At 43.6% G+C, this 20,949-nt stretch overlaps 1 protein-coding gene across 12 annotated transcripts in view; it reads right to left on the bottom strand.

Annotated features, from left to right (window-relative positions):
- Nucleotides 1-20,949, bottom strand: part of GPM6B (glycoprotein M6B) — a 108,125-nt gene that overhangs the window by 19,585 nt on the left and 67,591 nt on the right. For 3 of the 12 annotated variants that reach the window (XM_032192145.1, XM_032192155.1, XM_032192164.1), the window contains one exon: nucleotides 4,799-4,918. The exons of 3 other annotated variants lie outside the window; for them this stretch is intronic. In XM_032192145.1, coding sequence (XP_032048036.1) covers nucleotides 4,799-4,918 — 120 coding nt within the window. Of the gene's footprint in view, nucleotides 1-4,798; nucleotides 4,919-5,774; nucleotides 5,947-11,889; nucleotides 11,999-20,949 lie in introns of those variants that run through there. 6 more of the 12 variants (XM_032192121.1, XM_032192130.1, XM_032192137.1 and 3 more) reach the window with 5 other exon arrangements.

Here is a 20,949-nt window from a genome sequence, read left to right as displayed (position 1 = left end):
TAGATCAAGTTGTAAATCAATATATTAGTATGCTTTCTTCAGCAACGTGCACAGCATCTGTGCCAAAGATGATGTGAGCTTTGGAGACTACAGCCATCAGGGCTGCCACAACGGATTAGACCTGAAATCCAACAAGACCACCACTCTCATTCTTCATGGTGGCTGGTGTGAGATGCTTCAAGTGACAATGTGGTGAGATGTGGGGTAGTTTGATCCAACCAGTCAGTCTTAGCCTGATCTCTAATATTTAGGAGCTACTTGAAGGACTGAAGAGCAAAGTTTAAACCTTAGCATTAGATGCATAGATTCATTAGATGCTTCCATACTCTTGTGTACCAGAGAAAAACCTTTGCTCTTGTCTCCAGTGCTGGAAGTGGTGCAGTGAAGCCAGAACTGGTGCCCACTAAGAACAAGCATTTTGGAGCCTGAAAGCACCATTGCAAGACTCCTTTTTAAATCCATGAAGCACTAGGCATCTCTGTGGTACTATATGAATAAAAGTAAGAAGATGGACCTGAATACTCCAGCAAAAATAGAGTAAACAGGATTAAAATCAAGCACTTTTTTTTTTTTTTTTTTGTAATATAACCTCCTTGCAGAGGTTATTAATGTTCATCAACAGGAAAAGCTGACTGTTTTTCCTTTTGTTAAAGAAAACGACATTCAAATTGGAGAAAAGGCACGATTTCTCTCTTCTGGATGCTATTAAATGACACAGGGAAGACTCCAAGAATAGACAGCAGTAAACATAACTCCTTTTTTTTCATTCTTAAATGGTCACTTATAGGAAAAAATAAGCGTTCCCACGGCAGGAAGAAGCAGGTTAAATTCTAAGACCTGTTTAGTGCCAGAACAGATGATCTGATTTATTTTTTTTTATTTTTTTACAGATCCCATCCAGTCTATCATCTTCAAATTTATTGAAATGCACACACTCCTCATTTATATTATTCCCAGCCTTCTGCAAGGCTCATTAAGTTCACAGGTGTTCTGAAGGCGTTTCTTTCAGACAGCACAATCTATAAAATGAATCACTATCTCCACGCGCGTTGCAAGCACCCATCCCCGGCTGTTTGCTCTTTGACAGCGAGGAGCCAGACTTGCATGGGAAGGGTATTGCCACCCCACAAGGCCAGGGGACAAGAGAATTGCTCTTGCCAGCTTTACTTGCTCTTGCACAAAGGTCAGGCAAAACATTGTCTGCTTTAATTCATGTCTTCTCTGTTTTACTTTTAGCCTGTGAAACAGAGTAAACCACAGCAGGAAAAATATATTTAATTTATGCTTGAAAAATGCCTTATACTCCAACAGGTATATAAGGGTCCCCTTGAGAATGGATATTTTGTAGTTGTAAGCTACTCCTGGAGAAGAAAAAATAAGTAGATGATTTAAAAAGAGACTTCTCACATAAGGAACAGCTCAAGCATTACTGATAGAAGCTTTGGCATTATTCCTCCTAGCGACTCGTTTTAGTGTTTTACTATCTAAAGCAGCCCCTTGGGACTCCTGCACAGCCTGAGCATGTGGAAGGGCACATTGATAGAGTTTAAAGGCCAAATTCATTGCACCAGCAAGGGCAGCCTCTGGTCCAAACTGCGCTGTAACTCTCAGCTGATGGACCATCAGCTCAACACTTAATGTGCCTGAAGACATGCCTCCTGCTCACTCTCACCCTGACCTCCTTCCCCTTGATTCCCCTATTTTGCTTTCTTGGAGAAACAATCAATAGGGTGAACATGAGATAATTTCTGCCTCAGTAGGTGCCAGCCCAGGTGATTACTGTGGACAAGCTCAAGCCAAAGAAGTAAAACGGATGAAGCGATGGGCAGGGTGCCAGAGGTACTCAGAACCAGGAGAGATCCAGGCACACTCGCTGGGAGAGGCATGAAAGCACCTAAGCACTTCAGTGCCATGGCCACTTCATTACTTCTGTGAAACCTTCTGTAAAGACATCAGGGTCTCCCCGATTAAATCATCCTTCAGGTCCACCTGGTACTTGGAAGACACCATTTCTAAAGCTGACTTAACTTTAATCTTACCTGGAAGACTGGAGTTGTGGGTCTTAGCTCCACCCTTCTGGCAGCTGTAACTCACCTCACTCTCCATCAGCCATCAGTACACAACTGGAGAGTAAGACATTTACCACACTGGATTTCAGTCACTGCTACAAAACTGCTTCCCCAGATGTCTCCTCCCTAGCTATACAGAAGCAAACAGAAACACAGCCTCTCCCCTCCCTAGAGCTGAGGGCCAAATACAGTGTGCAGGGGGAATTCAGCCTAGCAGGTCTAAGATTCAGAAGGTAAATTCCCATTTTCAGAGAGAACTGAGGCTGCCAAGATCTTCTGAGGAGGTTCACCCTGCTGTGGAGCAAAAGAAGTAGTAAGAAACCTGCAGTAAGAAACCTGAACTGCAACTAAAGAAATCCTTTGTACCGCAGCAGTTGTCCTGCAGGTATTTCCCCAGCTGATTGCCCACCACGCCATTTTCCAAATTTCAGCTTACTTCAGTGAGGGGGTGCAAGCTGTTTTGGCAAGATGCTCCATGCTTGCGAACCTTCACACGCTCACAGAAGAGAGCTGAAACACCTCCCAGAATCTGGGGGAAGGTAAGGAAAAAAGATTCCTATAAAGCAAACAACGCCCACCGCCACTGGAAGAATGCCTACTGCTAAGCTTACATCAAACAGCCAGTGCTAAGTATTTCTTTCTAGAGACAGAAATGCATCCTGGGGAAAAATAAATAAATAAATAAAATAAAAAATGTTTTAGGCACTTAAAGGCTCATTAAGCTTGCAGCTTAAGCTCTGAGGACGCCTTGGCTTGAACACTGCAGCAAATACCATGTTGACACTTACCATTATTGCTCAAGTGTCAGAGTAAAGCTTTAAATGGTTGAAGAGACCGTGTCAGATGTGAGGATCCTGTGAAATGCTATGAGGATGCCCCAGAGGGGCTCTCCTAGTGATGTCCACACTGACACCAACAGGGAGGAAAGGTAGGAACATCCACACTGCTCCAGCACTCATGAAATAACACAGCTTCTCAAAGCAGCTTGAGCGTGTACCCCTACACTCCAGCCAATGCCATCCAGCAGCAGGGAGCTGCATGCCAGTACTGAGGGGAGGTGTGTTACAGCAGGTGTGTTGTGATTAAAGCCACATTTTTCGTCCAATCTGAGGGAAAGATCAATATTTTCACTGTGCCTAATCCATCACTGGCAGGTTGGTCTTACTCAAGACGTGCTCAGAGCAGTTTTGCTGCTGCCTAGAAACCTTTTAATTTCTTTAAGTGCAGCCACTTAAAGCACCTTTCTTTGAACTGGCATCTCCGGGGCTTGTTTTGGCTTGATTTGGTTTGCATCAGCAAGAACCCTTTCTTCTTCAACCCCCCATGACAAGGCACTGCATTTACCCGAATGTTATTGCGGGAAGCTTCCCAAGGCAGCCTACTTAGGGATCCATTGCCTCAACAAGGGTTTCTATCCCTATTTTAGGTGCCAGACTCCCAGCTGCCATGACAGAAGGCTGCGAGTCTCCTCTGCGTCCTGGCTCATCCGTGCCAGCACATATGGACGTGTTGCAGCTCTGGGGACAGCTGATGGGGCACAAGACCCCGATAACCAGGCACCTGGCCTGTTCCCTCCATGCCCTGTGCCAACGAGGAAGGCAGCATTCATAATCTATTGTCCCTCCCCACATCTTTTTCCTTTGTACAAAAGATCCCACGTGCACTGATCTGAAGTTCTGACGTCTTTTGGCAGCCCCAAGTCTGTCATAGGGTCATTTGTCATAAAATATGGCCAAAATAATATTGATAATTGAAGATGGTAGATGGATGGATTTGCCATCTATGTACTTGCAAAAGAAGAAAAAAAAAAGCCATTCTGAAATACATAAACATTTGAATCCTAAAGAACAACAGGTATGAATATATAATGGAAGTCAATTGGTGAATGTTTCTGTGCAATTGCTGCTGAAGTCTCTGATGCTGAGGCAGACATCTCCAGCAAACAAGCTGCCACGCACTCTTCAGTCACTAGGCTCCAGGAAAAGAAGAGGATTGCTGGATGCAGTTAGTTGCAAATGCACTCTCTGAGCGTCTCTGTCCTTCACTGCCGTAACCCTTGGTCAGGCTGGAATTTTCCAATGCTATGTCATGTGTTTGACTTCAGGTGCCTCTCTGAGATTCTTACAAACTAAATTTCCCCCAGATCCTTAAAACAAAGCTTTGGGAAAACAAAATATCTTTTTAAGGACTCAAGTCAGATACTGAAAGCCCAGACATGTGGAAACACCAAACCATTTTTAAAACTTCAGCTTCTGTCTTCAAAGATCTAACATACAAACTACTGTTTCTAGCAAGGAAAAAACGCAAAGAAAGCCACAGAATATTATCTAGGAAATGTGTTGTAGGAGACTGATAAACCAGATGTGCTGTCACTGGTTTACTGTCTGTCAATCACTGCATTTGTGGCTGATCATTTGGGTAGATTCATCTGCATACAAAAACCGTACCAAGTCATCTCATCTGAAAACACTTTTGAAACAATCAGGCAGAACAGTTAACAGGGAGGTATCCCTCACTGCACATCATTGTCTTTAAGGCATTAACAACCAAAATTGAACATACGTCAAGTATTCGTATAAAAGAACTAGATTCCTTACAGGATTAACAAAGAAAACAACAAAAAAAGCAGAAGAACATTTATCTTAAATTGTTAGGACTATTGCAAAGCATTAGGCTTATGCTACCATTTCTGAACTCTCCATTCCAGTTTCACCCCGCCTTTTATTTACCTTGAATCCCCAAAGGACTAACATTGCCTCTCAATGCTGGCACATGATGGTACCGGTGTGGCCTTGAACTCCTGTACATCCAGTGGTACCTGCCAATTTCCATTTCTGGTCTGGTGATCACTGCCAATTTTAGGTGGTAAAAAGTCAGTGTCACCAAAGTTTGTAGTTCAGCACTTTCAGTCATTTAACTTTAAAAATAAGAGCCCATAAAAACACACTGTAGTTTCATCACTGAAATAATGTAACTTTACCAAAACAAGGGAGAGGATGGGGGGACAAACAACAGGGAAATGTTCATACAAATATTAAGAAGGGTTGAACAGCTGGAACTCCAGCTGGGATTTGAATTAAACCCACGGAAAAGGACCTCGGTTACAGTGGCTGGTCATTCCTCCTCACCCCCACCCCGTTTCTACCCCTCCTTGTTCATGGCAGGGAATGAAAGAAGACATAGCCATGGCAAAACATGTTATCTGGTTCCTAAAAATTCCAAATCTGACAAAGAGAATGATTAATATCACATGTCGAGACAAGTCAAACACAAAAGCTCATTCTGTTATTTTTTTTACATAAAAAAAATGTGGGTTTTGTTTTGCATAGGCTCTGCTGATTTCCAAAATTCTGGACCAAATAAGTTAAAAGAGGCTTATTCGAGGGTTGGAGGGAGCAGGAGCTGTTATCCTTCTACCCCTCTTTCTGGGGCCCAGAGGACAGGCACAGCATCAACATTTCCCCCTCGCCTCCCTCACGGCACTGCCGGGCTGTCAGGGCAGGATGACCTGGCCATTCCTTGTAATGCACTGCAGCCCCCTCAGCCCCAGTGAAATGCAAAGGTAATCACCCTCCCTGGCCAAAATAAGTATGACTTCACAGCATTTCAGTAAGTGGAGGAAGTGACAGTTACAATGTCAGAAGCCATGTATTGTGAATTAGGTCCAAGGCAAATTTCTGGGGGGTAGGAGCTGGAATGCCATACATTTTTGGGCTGTGAGGGCCCCGGTCCTTCTCTCAGGTTGTTTTGTTTTGTTGCTGGTGAGTTTGGCACAAGCTACATTTGCATACGTCAGAAGAGAAACATCTTGGCTTTGAATCCAAATGGTGGATCTAGAGGTTTCCAACAGGAATTTGTCCATCTCCTACACCAGCGAATGAACTCTGGTGCTAAAAGAGCCTCTTGGGTTGACACAGACATAGTACCAATGGCTCAGTAAAGGCCACTTCATGGTTTGCTACTTGTCCCCTCTCCGGTACTCGCACGCAAACCATCAAGCAGTGTGTCTTTCCTAAGAGGCATTGCTTGACTTTGCATAGCTTATCCTTCCTCTTTGGAAAGACAAACGCCACATTTTATGAAGGCATCCAAATTTAGAACGTCTTGAAGCCATCATTCCAAAATGACTTTGCATACTCAGGAAAACTTCCGTGATGATATCATCTCCTCCTGCTTACACAGGAACAATCCCGCTCATGAGATCACAAAAAACACCGTAATAATTGAATTTGATACAAACTGGAAAACAACAGCACTGCTTGCTGGTACTGTGTACTGTCTGCCCCCTCCCTGCTCCCTCATATTTTTGAAGCTACTTACTAGACATGAGTAACAGATTCAGATTTTAATAATAATAATAACCAGCTGGCAAAACTTCTGGGAAGAAAAACAATTTCAATTGCTTTGCAGGAGCATTTAGATCACATCCTTGGCACCACAAAGGTCTTATCCTGCTAGGCCAGAACCCACAATTTGAGATTTCTCTTGTGGCATCTACAAAAACCACTTGCTGAAAGCAGCAGATGCTGGCACAGTCACTGTCTACTGTGGAACCAGCATCAAACACCAAAACGTGGAGTTAGCACGCAAACTTTGCAGCATCATTTCTGTAAGCAAAAATAATCTGTTTTTTTTTTTTTTTTTTTTTTTTTTTTTTTGTCTTTAATTAGTCATTTCTGGCTTTGGAAAAACAGGGCTCCTTTCATAGGGCGGTAGTTCAAATTGCATGAAGAATCTCAGTTTTTCCATTGCTCTGCAAAGAGACACTTAGCAGCTGGCCGCTTTATGGCCTTTGCTGCACGCATGATGTGACTCCTGAAGCCAGAGAGTATCTTCTGGTGACTTCTCTGGGCTCCACAAAGGTCCATTTGTGCAAAATCACCACCAGGTCAGAAGCTCCATAGGCTTCAGTGGTGTAACAAACACCACACACAGTACAGAAAAAAAGGAATTTTAACTCTGCTCCCCAAAAATTCAGATGACAACTGCTTTATATTTATTTTTTTTTGAGGAACTAACGATACAAGTTGCATTTCTAGGTGTAGGTGAAGATGCTCTCTGTGCACAGCCGTGCTCATTAAGGCATCCTGTGCTGGATCCCACGCAGAGCCAGCAGCTACAAGACTGACAGTGTTTGTGTGTCACACAGTGCAGACACTCTGATGGCGACTGGGGCGTTCAACATGCATTTTGGATGAATCATCTCACATGCCTGCAATAAAATTTGCGGTGTCCAATGTCCTCAACGCTTGCTGTCTCTAGCATATGGCTTTAGAGGAAACAAACAGTTTGGACTTTCACCTGTGGCAGCCAACGAAGCAGTGTGTGGTCCATGGGAGCAAAGAGGGGGTTATCACTGGGTCATTTATGATCTGACAGCCTGGTGATATATACTGCACCAGCAGCAGGGCTGGTCAGAAAATGGGGAAAGGCTGGAGAAATAGAATAGGGCTCCCCTCTCCAACAACTCTGCTCCCCTCTCCTGCTGCAGTCTATTGTCCACAGACATCGCCATCTGGGTTTCTTTCTGTGTTACCATATACTGTGGCACATATGTCTAGGTTTTCTGCTTTCATGAGGTCAGTCAGGCAAGTATGAGTACAGTCTCTGAGCATTTTTCAACCCCCTCCTATTTAGAAGCCAAATCCTATTCATTAAAACCTAAATCACTAAGCCTGCCAAATTATTATCCCCAGAATATAGTGTGTCCCAGATTCTCCCTGGGCTGGACCTCTTTCTACAGTTGTATTCTTCAAGGACTTATACTAAAGCAGTTATTATTTTCTGGGGATCTGAAACACCAATAAATTGTTTGAAACAGGAACAAACATGCAGTACACTAAAAATCTTTAAATGGCTTGATAGCTCTGAAAGTATCCCCTAATGCTAAGCTCATGCAGTGCACTTGAAAACTTTGGCTAATAACTATAACGTATGTTAAAAAGATGATTTTTTTTTCCAATTTGCTATAATGAAAAATACATCTATTGGTGATGCATCAAAATGTCATAAGTTCACTCCACAAAATGAACTACACTAAAAGTGAAGTAAACAGCATGCTAATTCAGGCCTTTCTCAAGTCACACCCCAGTATCTCTGTTCACACTGCAAACACAGTTGCACAGTTGTGTTTAAGCAAAGTATCTTCTTCATGCTGTTGACTAGCACATACTTACCTAGTTAGAGTTTAATACTGGAAACATCGCTTTGTATTATCATGAATATAATAATTGAAGATCACAGCCCTTCCTGTGCACAAAGATGTATTTCAGGGAGTATCTTATTAGGCAACAGCCAATTAAAATGAACCATTGACACAGCTGTTGAGGTTGGCTTTCATTATTCCTAAGTATAGCAAATGCAATTTGTACATAGTATGTATCCATACAAGGAAACTATTTCCAAGTATAATAGCTTTCTTCCATGTGTAAATTGTAAATTCACTGTGGCCATCCACAGCTTTTTTTGGTTGGTTGTTTCTTGTTTGTTTGTTTTTAATCTTTTTGGTGTGTGTTTGGGGAATTTTGCAGCTTGGTAATATTCCTCTTAGTTAAATGGAAAGGGGAACTTCTTGTCTCTGCTGATGTGTATCAGGATCTATATCATTCACTGCTGATGCAAAAAGGCATTTCGTTTTTCTTATTTATTCCACCTCAGTAAATCTGCCTGCCCAGTCCTCACGTTTTGATTTAATTTAATGCCTGCAAGATAAGCCCTGTCATTTGTAATAATTTGTAAACCTTCATCTTTAAAATGCATCCAATCTGTCCTGCAGCCCTGTAAAGGATCTGCTAAACATTTTGCTTGAGTGTGCTCATGGTGTTCTCTGATAAGGGCTGCTGATATGCAATGTAAAGCTGACTTGCTTCTTATCTCCATCAACATGGGCGTTGTTCCATTTCCAATTAAAAAACTGGGGCAGCAGCCACTCATCTGGGTGCAGAGGAACAAATGCCTCATAAGCACTGAATCCAACAGCTGGGCAGTATCATTGCCTGAATCAGGCAGGGGGCTTGCAAAAATCCTTATTAAAATACAAAGCTGGAATTCACATACAATTCAGCAAACTTTGGAAATGTAAATAAGATCAATCTTTTTCATTTACCAGTCCGTAAATATTCGTAAAGGCCATTAGCTTGCGTAAATTGTCTCAATTATACTGCGGTCCAAAATAGCAGGTCTTCCACATTTGCCACAGGGATGGGAAACACAAACTGGTACCTACATGACACCTCTCTCTAGTTGTGATTGTATGAGGTGCTCGAACTCAAAGCAGACCTCAGTGCCTGGGTGGTTTTGTTCCCCTGTGTTTCCCTCTGGAGTACAGGAGTTTACATAGATAGCATGCAATCCTATCCTCATTTCCTCAAAGTATTTGCATTTGGCAGTGCAAAGCACCCTGCATGTGGACCTGAATATCCAACGTGAAGTTCTCAGGATCTTTTCTTGCCCAGTTTTAGCAATAACAACATCTTCTTGTACTTGGCCATTCATTTCTGGAAGGAAGAGTTAAAATATTCTGTGACAGCTCTTCCATTGCTCCAAGCTGCTATAGTTGCCTTGCAACCACTGGACCTAGTGCATTTCATAAAGGGCAGTTACTGCAGTAAGCTCAGGTGTGATGTAAGAGGAACAAGGAGGTGTTGCAAGCCTGGCAAACCTTTCGATCAGGAGATCCAGTCCCCTTTTGAAGAGGTCAGTTGCTGTTTTGCACACCCAAACAAAGCAACAATATTTTCCAGGAAGTTTCTCCACACAAAGAAAAAGCCCATTTTTCACCACAAGGGCTGCTGGTGAAAAAGCCCTTTTGCATAAGCCTGCCATTTCCCTGAGGCACCTGATGCCTGCTGAGCCCATCTGAAACCCGGCTGGACCACGCAATCTCAGCATGCTGGAACATCTGCCCCCCAAAAGCTCTGCAGACCTCCTCCATCAGCAAGCGCTTCATGGCAGTAACTCCTCATGGGGACCTGGGCTATTTTACTACCAAAACTAAAAGTAGAATCGACTGTTTCAGCTTTCTGCATTTTAATTCGCTGTGAAACATATTTGGAAGTTAACTGAATGGAAATAAAGAGCATAATGTGGGAGACCATGTGTTACTTTCAGAAATTAAGGAACTGTCATGAACAAAGCCCCAAAGTGTTACATAAACATACCTAAGTAACATAGCCAAAGTATGAAATTATCACAGAAAAGCCAGGAAATGGTGGTGAAATTAAGATAGGAAATTCCCCAGGCTGCATCCTACAAAAACAACAGATCAACCACCTTGACTTGGTAACAGATTTACTGTTCTACATGTTGTGCTTTCACCCTTGCCAAAATAAAAAGAGAAACTATAAACTCATCCTAAACACTCTCAGCAACACATTTTGTTTTGCACAGCTGCTGACACATAAAGATAACTTTGGTTTTTATTGTCATGAGTTCTAACAGTTTAAAAGAAACTCATCAGTCATAAGAAAAGAAATCACTGTAATTTTTGAAGAATTATCTGTGAGCTCCAGGTGGTTTAATAGCCAAGATATTTAGGACATTTTGTATATTAATTACTCAAAAACTGCAGCGAGGTGGGTTACTGCCCACATACACTAATGGCTTTCAGAGTTTAATCTCTCATCAGTGGAACTCCTTTTGTGAAATCCCTAAGGGATTATGTAGTACTATGTCTAATCACTTGACAAATTTCATTTACTTGAAACTGAAGCTAGGTTTGAATTATACAAAGTGTGTAGGAGGGATCAGATTCAAAGCAGCAAAACAGAATCTGGTACCGGACAGCATCAGATTTATCATTACGTTTGTATCCAAACTGTTTAACAATAAACGAAACGATTTTCTCAGTGAAACCTATTAGTTGTGTATCAGCTGCATATGCCTATGAGATACTCAAATTGCTTACAAACAGCACACAACATAGCATGAATAGCATGAATCATGTAAAAAGGCAGTGGAGATTTTAATAATTTTGTATTATTTAGCAAAAGCCTTGTTGCTATGAGTTGTACAATAGCCTGCTACTCTATGAGGAGAGATTTATTTGGCATGAATTACATGATGCAGAAATAAAATGCTCCTTGGGTAGCTGCATCTACCCCTGAAGTTGAGCCCTCCGGACCAGAAGCACCACCTGTACCGCTGGGATGAGCAAAGCACCTCTCTCATGCACTGCCACCTCCCTTCTGCACAACAGCTACCACCAGCTTGTTTTCTCCATTAAAGAGCAATTCTTGGTGGTTAAACACATCCCGAAACCTAACACTGTGAAACTCATGGCATTATTCTCCATTTCCAGAGAGCAGAAAGATCTCAACACGAACAAAACATGCCAGAAAACACCACAGAAAATGAAAAGGAATTTAAAATTAAGAGTAGTATTTGGCAACAAGCTAGCTACAGGAAGGTAGTGTGATACTGGAGTCTCCTGGATGTTTCTATAGCTGAGGTCTCCCGCACTGCCAAGCCCCGCTACACGGCAGGTCTCGGTGGAAACGCCGGGTTTCGGCTCCAAAAAGGACACGCAAACACACAGCCACACGCTCCCTCCAAACCAAATTCACCAAAGCCTATCAAGGACGCAGCAATGACAAGAGTTCTTTTACAGAAAAAATCATTTCTGGTCCGCTCAGGAAAGGCTCAGAGCAACCGTATGCTCAGACAGACGGACAGACCGCCGCTCCATCGCCGCGCTGCCGAGCCAGCAGATGCGCTAAGGGTTTCTTGAGAGCCCTTCTGAAAAGTGACCCAACTGGCCTGAACCTCTCTCAGCGCCCTCAGTGAACGGATTTAAACAGGCTATTGTTCGACCCCCGGGTACCTTTTTTCTCTTGGCTTTGTTCTGCATTTTCCTCCGCTGCAGTTTCCATGGCTGGCTTCATACCATCCACCAAAAATGCCGCCCCCCCCCCCCCCCCGGCACAGGCTCTTTCTCCTCGCCTCCTTTCGCGCTCCCTTCCGTCTCCTATTGAGGGCGGCGGTGACGGAGCGCCTCTGTTCTCCCTCCCGTGGATCACAGCCCCTTCCACATCGCCCAGACTCTTGTCAGCTTCGATTTCGCTCCGCTCACTGGCCCGCCCGGCACTGTGCCAGCCACCGCTCCGCCGTACGTCACCGCCGGCCCCGGCTATAAGAGAGCCCCCTGCACCCCTTCCCCGCTCCCTGGCATAGGGGAACCGCTCCCCTGCAGCGAGCGATGGGGAGGGGAGAGGAGGGTGAGGAAGAAAGGAGCCCCCCCTCGTCGCCTTGGAGGGGAGCGCAGGCCGGGGCACAGCCGCAGGGCTCGCTTTCCCGTGGGACCCTGTCACCACGCCGCGCATTTTGATTTATTCCGCACGCCCCCTGCCCTTGTGAGGGACGGGGGGCGAGGGGTCGGCACCGCTTGTTTGCTCCCCTGGCTGAGTGAGTCCCGCTCACACGAGGCAAAAGCACGTAGGGGAGAAGCATACGAGCAAGGGTGCCTGTATCTGTAAGAAAAATCTAAATTCTTTCTCCGACTCGTGAGCACAATGGAAAAAAAAATCATATAAAAATCACAGCAGGCAGAAAGGAGACAAGCTGAAGTGACCTAAAACGTGTGTGCAATACTGTAATGGATGAAATGTTGAAAAAAACACAGCTTGGGGTTATAAAAGGATGCCTGCCATTTGAGACCTAAAGCTATGCATAGAAACAAGTGCATCGTCGCCGCGAAGGCCGGGTGCGATGGCTGCCCTCCATGCAGCACAGCCCGTGGCATGGCACCAAACTGGCTCTGCACAAAGCAAAACCAGGCTGTGGCCATGCTGCTCCGTACAGGGCCACCTCAGGTGTTCCCCAGCCTGCTCTGGGGAGCCAACATGCACACGGGTGTTATTCAGCATCCAAATCCCAAGCCTACACATCCAGGGCACAGTACTGAGGCTCATGAGCCTTGCCCACCACTCTGCTCATCTCAGTGGCCTGTGGCGTGCCATGCTGCACAGGGTGGCTGTGCCCAAATGTACCCCTTGCTGTGTGCAGGGTTACGGAGCAACCAAGAAGCAATGGGCTTTTTGTAATCTGGCAGGTTTCAGCACTTTTGAGCCCCTGCGGCAGATCCTGCAGGCTGCAAAAGCGCCAAGAAGATTCAGCGAATGCTGAAGATGTTAAAACCTACACGCTGCATGTTCCATATAGCGCATTCAACCAAGAGAGTGGGAAGAGGGAAGCAGGCCAAGGATTTGTAGCTGCAATTCAGCCTTTTCTGACTGAAGTTACTACACCCACAATTTTGCTGTGCATTTTTATTTCTATAGATGTCTAGTGAAAAGCACAAAAAACCTCAGACCCTTTAGAGAAAGTTCCCTTCATTTGCAAGAAAGCAGTGCACAAATCTCCTCCCTCACCAGTGTCACCACAGCAGCAGCTGAACAGTAATGCCCAAAACAAAGTAACAAGCACATCATGCCCCAACCCCATTGCCAAGAGGTCTTGTGCTCCTCACCCATCCTAAGACTTCACAGCACAGCACCAAAACTTGATGCTAGGCATTTGCCTAAAAACCTTTCTTGAAGTCCAGGAAGAGTCTGTGCTTGAAGCTCACATCTCAACAGAATGTCTTATGAGCAGGATGAAGCTAATTTGTAGAGGAGATGAAGTTTCCACAGGAACCCTTGTGCAAGGCTCTTGCAGGTAATCAAATCAGCAGCCCCAGCAGAAACCTCACCCCCCATGCAAGGTTTATTTCGCCAGCCTGCTATAACACACACACATCAGTCCATAGACACTAAAATCCCTGCCCCAACGAGACCATGTAATGCAAACATGCTCCTTCAAGGAAGCAGCTGAATGGTGAAAACATAGGTGACATATTTCCTGTGTTGTTTTAACCCATTACTAAATATTTTTCAAATTCTGCAGTCAGCAAGGAAAAAGAATTTGGGATAATGATTATGCAAAGTAAACCTTCTATAAAGTGTGTTTCTTTCTACCATTTACCATCCGTAAGATTGAAAATACATAGCAAACACACCCTACTTGCTGAAAGTCACATTGATTTTAGCCATTGGTCAAAGCAATTGACTGCTCCTGACACTGAAATTCCTTTCTTGGAACTTCTCATCATTCAGTCTGTGCTTCTGGAAGCTCACAGCTGTGACAGGCTACACCTTGGGTTGTTAATGACCTTCACTCACTTTGGAAGGTAAAACAATAAAAGGATTGAAACCTCACTTCTGACTGCCCTGAGTTACAAAAACCCTGTTCAGAGAATAATCTGATAGCTCCAACATTAATATTCCAAAGTAGTATAAATGCACAGAAAATACAACTGTTACCTGGAACTTCCTTTCTTTAAGTAGAAAGTACATTCAATGAATCTTTGGTTCTGTCCTTGGAAGAAACCCTTTACATGTACCAAACCCCTTTCTCTCGGTCACTGACACCTACTCCTTCAAACAACTGCATGCTTTCCCTCTGCCAAGCAGATTTTGTTGGGCAGGCTCAGGACTTTTTAAGCATGACAGAACTAAGAAGCCAGGAGAATATTTTCCCCTACTTTCTCTTAGGATAATCCCTTCAGCAAACCAGCAATACAAAAGTAAGAGCATGGTACCAAAACTCCTGGAGACCCTGAAATGAAGACTTCAGAGGCCATCAACCTAAACTATTCAGAGGCATTAATTCTACTAAATCATCCTCTAAAAGCTCTAAGTGATGCATGATTGCACTGTTCTCCCCCACTGTTTACTGCTTTCCAGGTTGCTGGAATGTATGATGGGTTTTATGTACTTATCATCTTAAGTAATTTCTTAATCTTACTCCTTGTCCCCCCATTGGTAAGCACAGCAGACAGAACAAACCATAGGCTATTTCCTCCAGTGCTAACACAAGCGTGGATCTTGCACATCACATGTTAATCTCAGCAAGTTCTCTCCTCCATCACCCCCTCTCCAAATCAGATATATCATTCTCATAATGCATGATCAAACCAGGAGACATATGCCTATGACAAAATGGCAAAAGACAATGACACAAAGGTGGAAAATAACAAAAGATAAAAAACAAGCAAGCAAACAAACAAAACAACAACAACAACAAAACAAACACGTTTGAAGACTAAGAAGACTGATACTTAGCAAAAACCTGCTGTACCAACCAGGCTCATTTAGATAACGAGTGACCAGGAAAGGTAGCTAGTTACATTTTAGTTCAGCCCAGCATTTTGTTTGCAGACCAAAATAAAAACGAAAATGAGGAGAAGGGCAGAGCAGCAAGGGATTCTGCTGCTAAAGCACATGTCCTTGGGGAAAATCATTCAGACTTGGGGAAAGTAATTCAGAATCCTGACAGACAACACAGCTAAAACGTACAGCCAGACCCCATGAAGAACAGCAATGGAGCAAAATATGAGAAGGCACTGCAGACCAAGTGACACTCACTACAAAATAGCATTAAAGAGGTTTTAATCTATTTTATCTAGCTTAAAAATAAAAAATAAAAATAAATCACATTTAATCATTTTGCTCAGTCAAGTAAAGCACTACAATTGCATGGGTTAAAATGATATTAAAAATCCAATTCCATTCATGTGTCAATTCTATCAAACATCTATCTTTAATGTCACTGAATCTAGTTTACATTCCTGAAGGCTAAAGAACTCTATCATAAGCTAGGGAAAATTCTTTAGGTTTAAGGAGATGAGCACGTTTTTGCCATTTCTACAAAACCTTCACAGAGCTGTAATAAAGAGTGTTCCCAGATAGTTCAAGAACAATTTCAGATCATCCTATGAGATTTGAGATTCTGAAGTTAAAATTCAGAGGCTGTTCCTCAGACCACAGTGACGTATTCCAAACAACTAATTTTAAAGACACTTGTAGTGTGCATGTTTTAGAAAATATGTAAAAATATTCAAGAGAAGGAACAAATACACATACAGCCACTTGGTGCATCTCAGTATAACTGCTCACAGTCAGACCTGTTTTAGAGCAGTTACCTAGGCTTGAGTATAAAATCCACTCTGAATGCTCATGCAAAAGCCAGCAAATTTTCCATGTGGATGAAATTAAAGCATGAAAACAGGCTTTTAGTTGTGCAGCGGTCAAGTACCTGGCAACTACTTAAAAAAAAAAAAAAGTCTGGGACCCATTCTTCAGACATATTAGATTACTAGGAAAATGAAATCCTAATTAGTGATCTCATGAACAAATAATGGTGGAAAGAAACTGCACTTTTACCACATCACAAAATACAGACTATTAAAAAAATATGAGCCTGCACTGCAGTTTAGGGATCTCAGTCTTGGATTTCAGTGCAGGGGCAAAACTGAAGACTTAAGCATGGAGAGTAGTTATGTTTGCAACCTAAGGAAATGCTGAATTCAACGATGCAGGTGATCCAGGAAGATGAGTAGAGCTTAACAGTGTGAAGGTGCCAGTCCTGTGACCCCTTTCATGAAGCCACGTGAAGATGGCAATGCCTGCTGCCAAGCTAAACGCCTGGCAGCAAGCAGGCAGGCAAAGGAGATGTTGTTCGGTTGTTGGGTTTCATGCATTTCTCTGGCTGGCCTGCTAGCTTCCAGCTGGACTGCAGCTTTGGCCCATTGCAATCATCATCACTGGGGAGAATCATAGGCAGGAAACGGCCTGAACCAGAATGCAGATGGATGGCTTTATTTGGAACATAAAGGAAAAAAAGAATACCTTAAAGACTGAATAGGTGGTTCTAAATAGCTTTTCCAGTAGCTAAGCCTTGGACAGTCTCAAGACCTAGTCTCAAAAAATAATCAAATGGCAGAGATGTGAAAGCTACCAAAGACAAAAGCCCAAAGAGCTATAATCAAGGTCAAAACGAAAGCAAAAGTAGATGATGTTCTTATAAGCAGCTGGAAAATCCATTTCTGCTTATGAGAGGCAGGCAATAACATGTAAGTAATTTAAAAAATGATATATATTTGCTAGTTATTATTTCTTTATCCAAAGTAATGGCTTTAAAACACTTTTTTTTTTTTTTTGGGGGGGGGGGGGGGAGGGGAGGGAGAATGGGGGTGAGTAAGAACTGTAGTCATTTGAAAACAGACTGGAAAAAAATAATTCAGAACCCTGAGAGATAGAACATGGGAATCTCAACCACACTGAAGACTTTTGGGGAAAAGCAATAGAAATAAAAAAGGCTACATTTGAAATTAACCTGGAAGTAACATCACCTCCTGCACTCCTCTGGTGCACAAGTGCCTAGAACAGCACCACGCTCTTGCTGAGCCAGAGCCGGAACCATGCTGACAAACTGGAGCCCATTTACACAACAGCTGGTAGAGCACAGAAATGTAGAAACAGTTCAGTGAAGAATTAAGAGAAACTAGGAAAATCCTCTGTACACAGAATAGAAATAAATATTAAGAAGGGAAAAACCACTTTAACGTAATTAAAAGAGGATGCACTTGAAAGGGAAAACTCTGACTAAATTTCAGGCAAACTTCCTGACATCAAACAAGCCTCTAAAGGAAGCAATGAAATCTTCTCCCCTATGGGACTTTTAAAACCAGTACACAGAAATGTAATGGATATTCTGAAGAGATGAGAGACTGGCTGCACATACTGCCTGCTGTAATAGACATTCAAATCGTATTACAGGCTGGGCAGGTATCACCTCATAGTCACTCACATCCTTCAAACAGTGAAAACAAGTGCAGTCACATCCTTACTCTCACGCATTCCCGGGATTTAGCAGACACCACCTGGGGATGACAAAGACTATGAAAAAAACAAAAGCAAAAGACAACCCAATATTTCTTTCAGAAGCAGCTTTCATTCAGCATGCACCATTCAGAGCACCAGCCCTGACAGTCATCCTCAGCTTCTCCTCCAGCTCAACAATTTCATGGCAGCATGCAGAGCTCCCTACAAGTGTAATGTATGGCAGGTTTCAAATGCTTTAAATTTAAAATTAGGCAGCAAACCCAGGCATTGAGTTATTTGATCATACATATATTTTCCATTCATGCAGCAGCAACATCCTCACATACATAACTAATATATGAAGCCCTTGAACGGTGCTTCAAACACTTTTATGATTCCTCCATCACTTTAAGGGCTAGGTTCTTTATTTTGGCACACGTCTCACCTTTTTTGTGCTCTCTGTCACCTTCACAACAGAGGGGCGGGGGTTCTCAGCTGTCATTTCTGCTTCTTTATCCCTCTGCCTTGAGCCATGCATTCAGCAGCTGGAATGCTGCAGTGCAGCAGGAAACTGATACACTCGCATCCTTTGTCTTCACCCCCTTAATTCTGTGCCTAGAGGACAATCCAACCTACTCCTCTTTTGCTGTGAACCCTTTCCTCCAATTCTGTTGTCAAATCCTGCTGCCATCTCAGAAGACTAACAAGAATTCGTTAATACTTGGACATACTGAAATAGCATCGTAGATGTTTCAGTCACACTTGCTACCATACCTACATTAATGTCTCTTGTGCATGTAAGAGAGCTATTTCTATTGGAGTTGTAGAAGGTAGCATAGGTATCATTATAACACATTCCTGCTAACAAACTGCTTAGTCTCAAAACACAAAAGTTTGCAACAGAATCAGTATTGGGAGGCTATGAGTTGATTTCTTTCCCCACTATCTATAAATAAATTGAAACTTCACTGAGTTCAGCCTTGACACAAACTTATTCTTCTGCTCCACAAAGTTGGATTTCATCAGACAATCCTGTGTTAACTTTACATCCAGTTCTGATTTTGAAAATTGCCCTCCCACTCTTTGCATAGACTTCAGCATCCCACCTACAATCTCTCATCTATTCAGTGCTCGTTTTGTTCTTCAGTCTTGGCCTCAGTCCAGTCTTTTCACAAAGCGTGGAAAAAGCAGAGAAGTATAAAGGCGCACAAAACCCGCCTGCTCCCCAAAAAGAAACAGAGGCACTCATTATAAAACATACCCCACATTGGAGGGGTGTGGGGAGAGACAGGGGTGAAGATGCCTCCTGAATTTCCTGAGGGGTAGCATGCAGGATTCATATGGATATGTGTGTATGTAAGAAACCATACGTATTTGTATAAATACATGCATAAAGAAAGCACATTTCTGTTGAGCAGAAAACCTTATCACTATCATTAGAACCACAGTGAAGAGCAAAAATTAATTTACAGAGCCATGAAGGAGGCTTTTCCCCAGTCTCTTCCAGAGAAAGGCTGGAGAGCACCAATAGAGGTCCCTGCTCCCCCCTGTGTAGGACTTCTTTGCTTCTCTTGCTCCAGGCAGAGAGGACTGTGTGATCCCAAGTCAGACCAGAGTTTGTGGCAGAGCTGAGCCATAAGGTGAGAGCACTGACTGAGAGCCCCCACCGCATGCTCACCTCAGCATCCCGGGCTGAGACTGGCCCCACCAACACTGGTCTCAGCCACTCCTCACTCCAAGACACTCATGGATTATTGGGCAGTCACACATCAATGCTTTAGAAAAATGCACCTAATCCAGCAGTCAAAATGTTGACATAAAAGAAAGCATCAGTGTAATGTCTGGTACGAGGTATTCAGTGTCTAAAGTTTCAGCATTTTGTAAGTCACCTACCATAGCTGTGTTGCTGCTACTGAAAATTCCCATTCCAGTGCAATTAAACTGTACTTTGGGAAGGATCCTGGCCTGGTTATGTTTTGTGGCCATGGACAGCCTGTTGAATTGCAAATATATCTTCTGTTCTCATACAAGACACTGGTCATGAAGCCCTTGGTTAAGACGCCAACTAAAGTCTTCCCAATTAATCCCCACACTCTTTGCGAGTGCAGATATTCTCATTAGGAGAGCGGCAGGACATTAACAAGTTCCACTTTGAGGGTGTCCAATTAACTCATCCGCTAAATATGTGCCAGGCAACTCCAACCAGCCCAGCTTTCCCAATCCACTCTTTTAGCAGCCCCAAATTGGGAGCCTGGTCATGTATAACGCAAGGGCTCTTTCTGCACTCCACAAAGCCTTTGAGACGGCCACTGGTGGGCAACAAACGGCGGCCCCTGAAGTGTTTAACAGGGCTTTCACTGGCGCGCTCAGAAAGTTAAGTGTGCACTCAGGGAGCTCGATGAAATGAAAAAACACCCACCCTCCACCTCATAAACAGCACAGGACTTAACCTGCCAACAAGGAGCGTTTGGAGCTCCGTCTGGATCATGTCATGCCTCCATTTTGCCGAATCTTGGTGGTGGGTGATCCTGCATACAAAGCGGGCTCTGAGACAAAAGCGCTATAGGGTGAGCTAAGGACAAAGTAGCAGCTCTCAGCCTGAATTCCCAGAGAGCTGTCAAGCAAAATCCCTTTGCCAAGGCAGGATTATTCCCCACAGTATACATTTCCAACACTTTGTCTCCCCTCAGTTTTAGGCATGGTGAGCTGGGGGCCTCTGGGTGGCCTAGCGGTGGAGCTGCCCAGTGGCACAGCCATTTTCCACAGCCTTGGGATGTTTCAAAGCTTGACACAAAGGTGGGCTGACACAAAGGCCAGTGGTGGCCTCACATGGCCAGGCTCCATTGGCAGCCCACAGAGGAGCAGCTCCTCCAAAATGAGCTGAGGCTGGATCCCTGACTCTGGATCCTCAGGTCCTGCTACACTGGGCCCTTCCAAAAACCACCCAGACCCTCTTCTGAGAGACCCTGCCCTGACACTGCCTAGTCACATCCCTGCTTTCCAGTTTCTTTCCAAACACAACATTCATTTGGTTAAGTAGCTCAACGCCATAATTTCGGCACTTTGTCATGAGTCAGAGTGAAATTCATTTAGCATCTAGTTTTCTCAACCTGTTCCTCACGTCATTCCCATCCCACTTTATTTCTGTTCTCTAGGTTTCAGCACATTTGTAACGGTCCCTCTTGCACTCAGAGCTTCCCAAGTGTAAACACTAAGCATCATCATCATGTGTCTTCTCTGGA

This window comes from Aythya fuligula, chromosome 1 (assembly GCF_009819795.1).
Source record: "Aythya fuligula isolate bAytFul2 chromosome 1, bAytFul2.pri, whole genome shotgun sequence".
In the NCBI taxonomy this organism is placed as follows: Eukaryota; Metazoa; Chordata; class Aves; order Anseriformes; family Anatidae; genus Aythya; species Aythya fuligula.
Note: the sequence above shows the minus strand (reverse complement) of the source record. Positions and strands in the feature narration are given on the sequence as shown.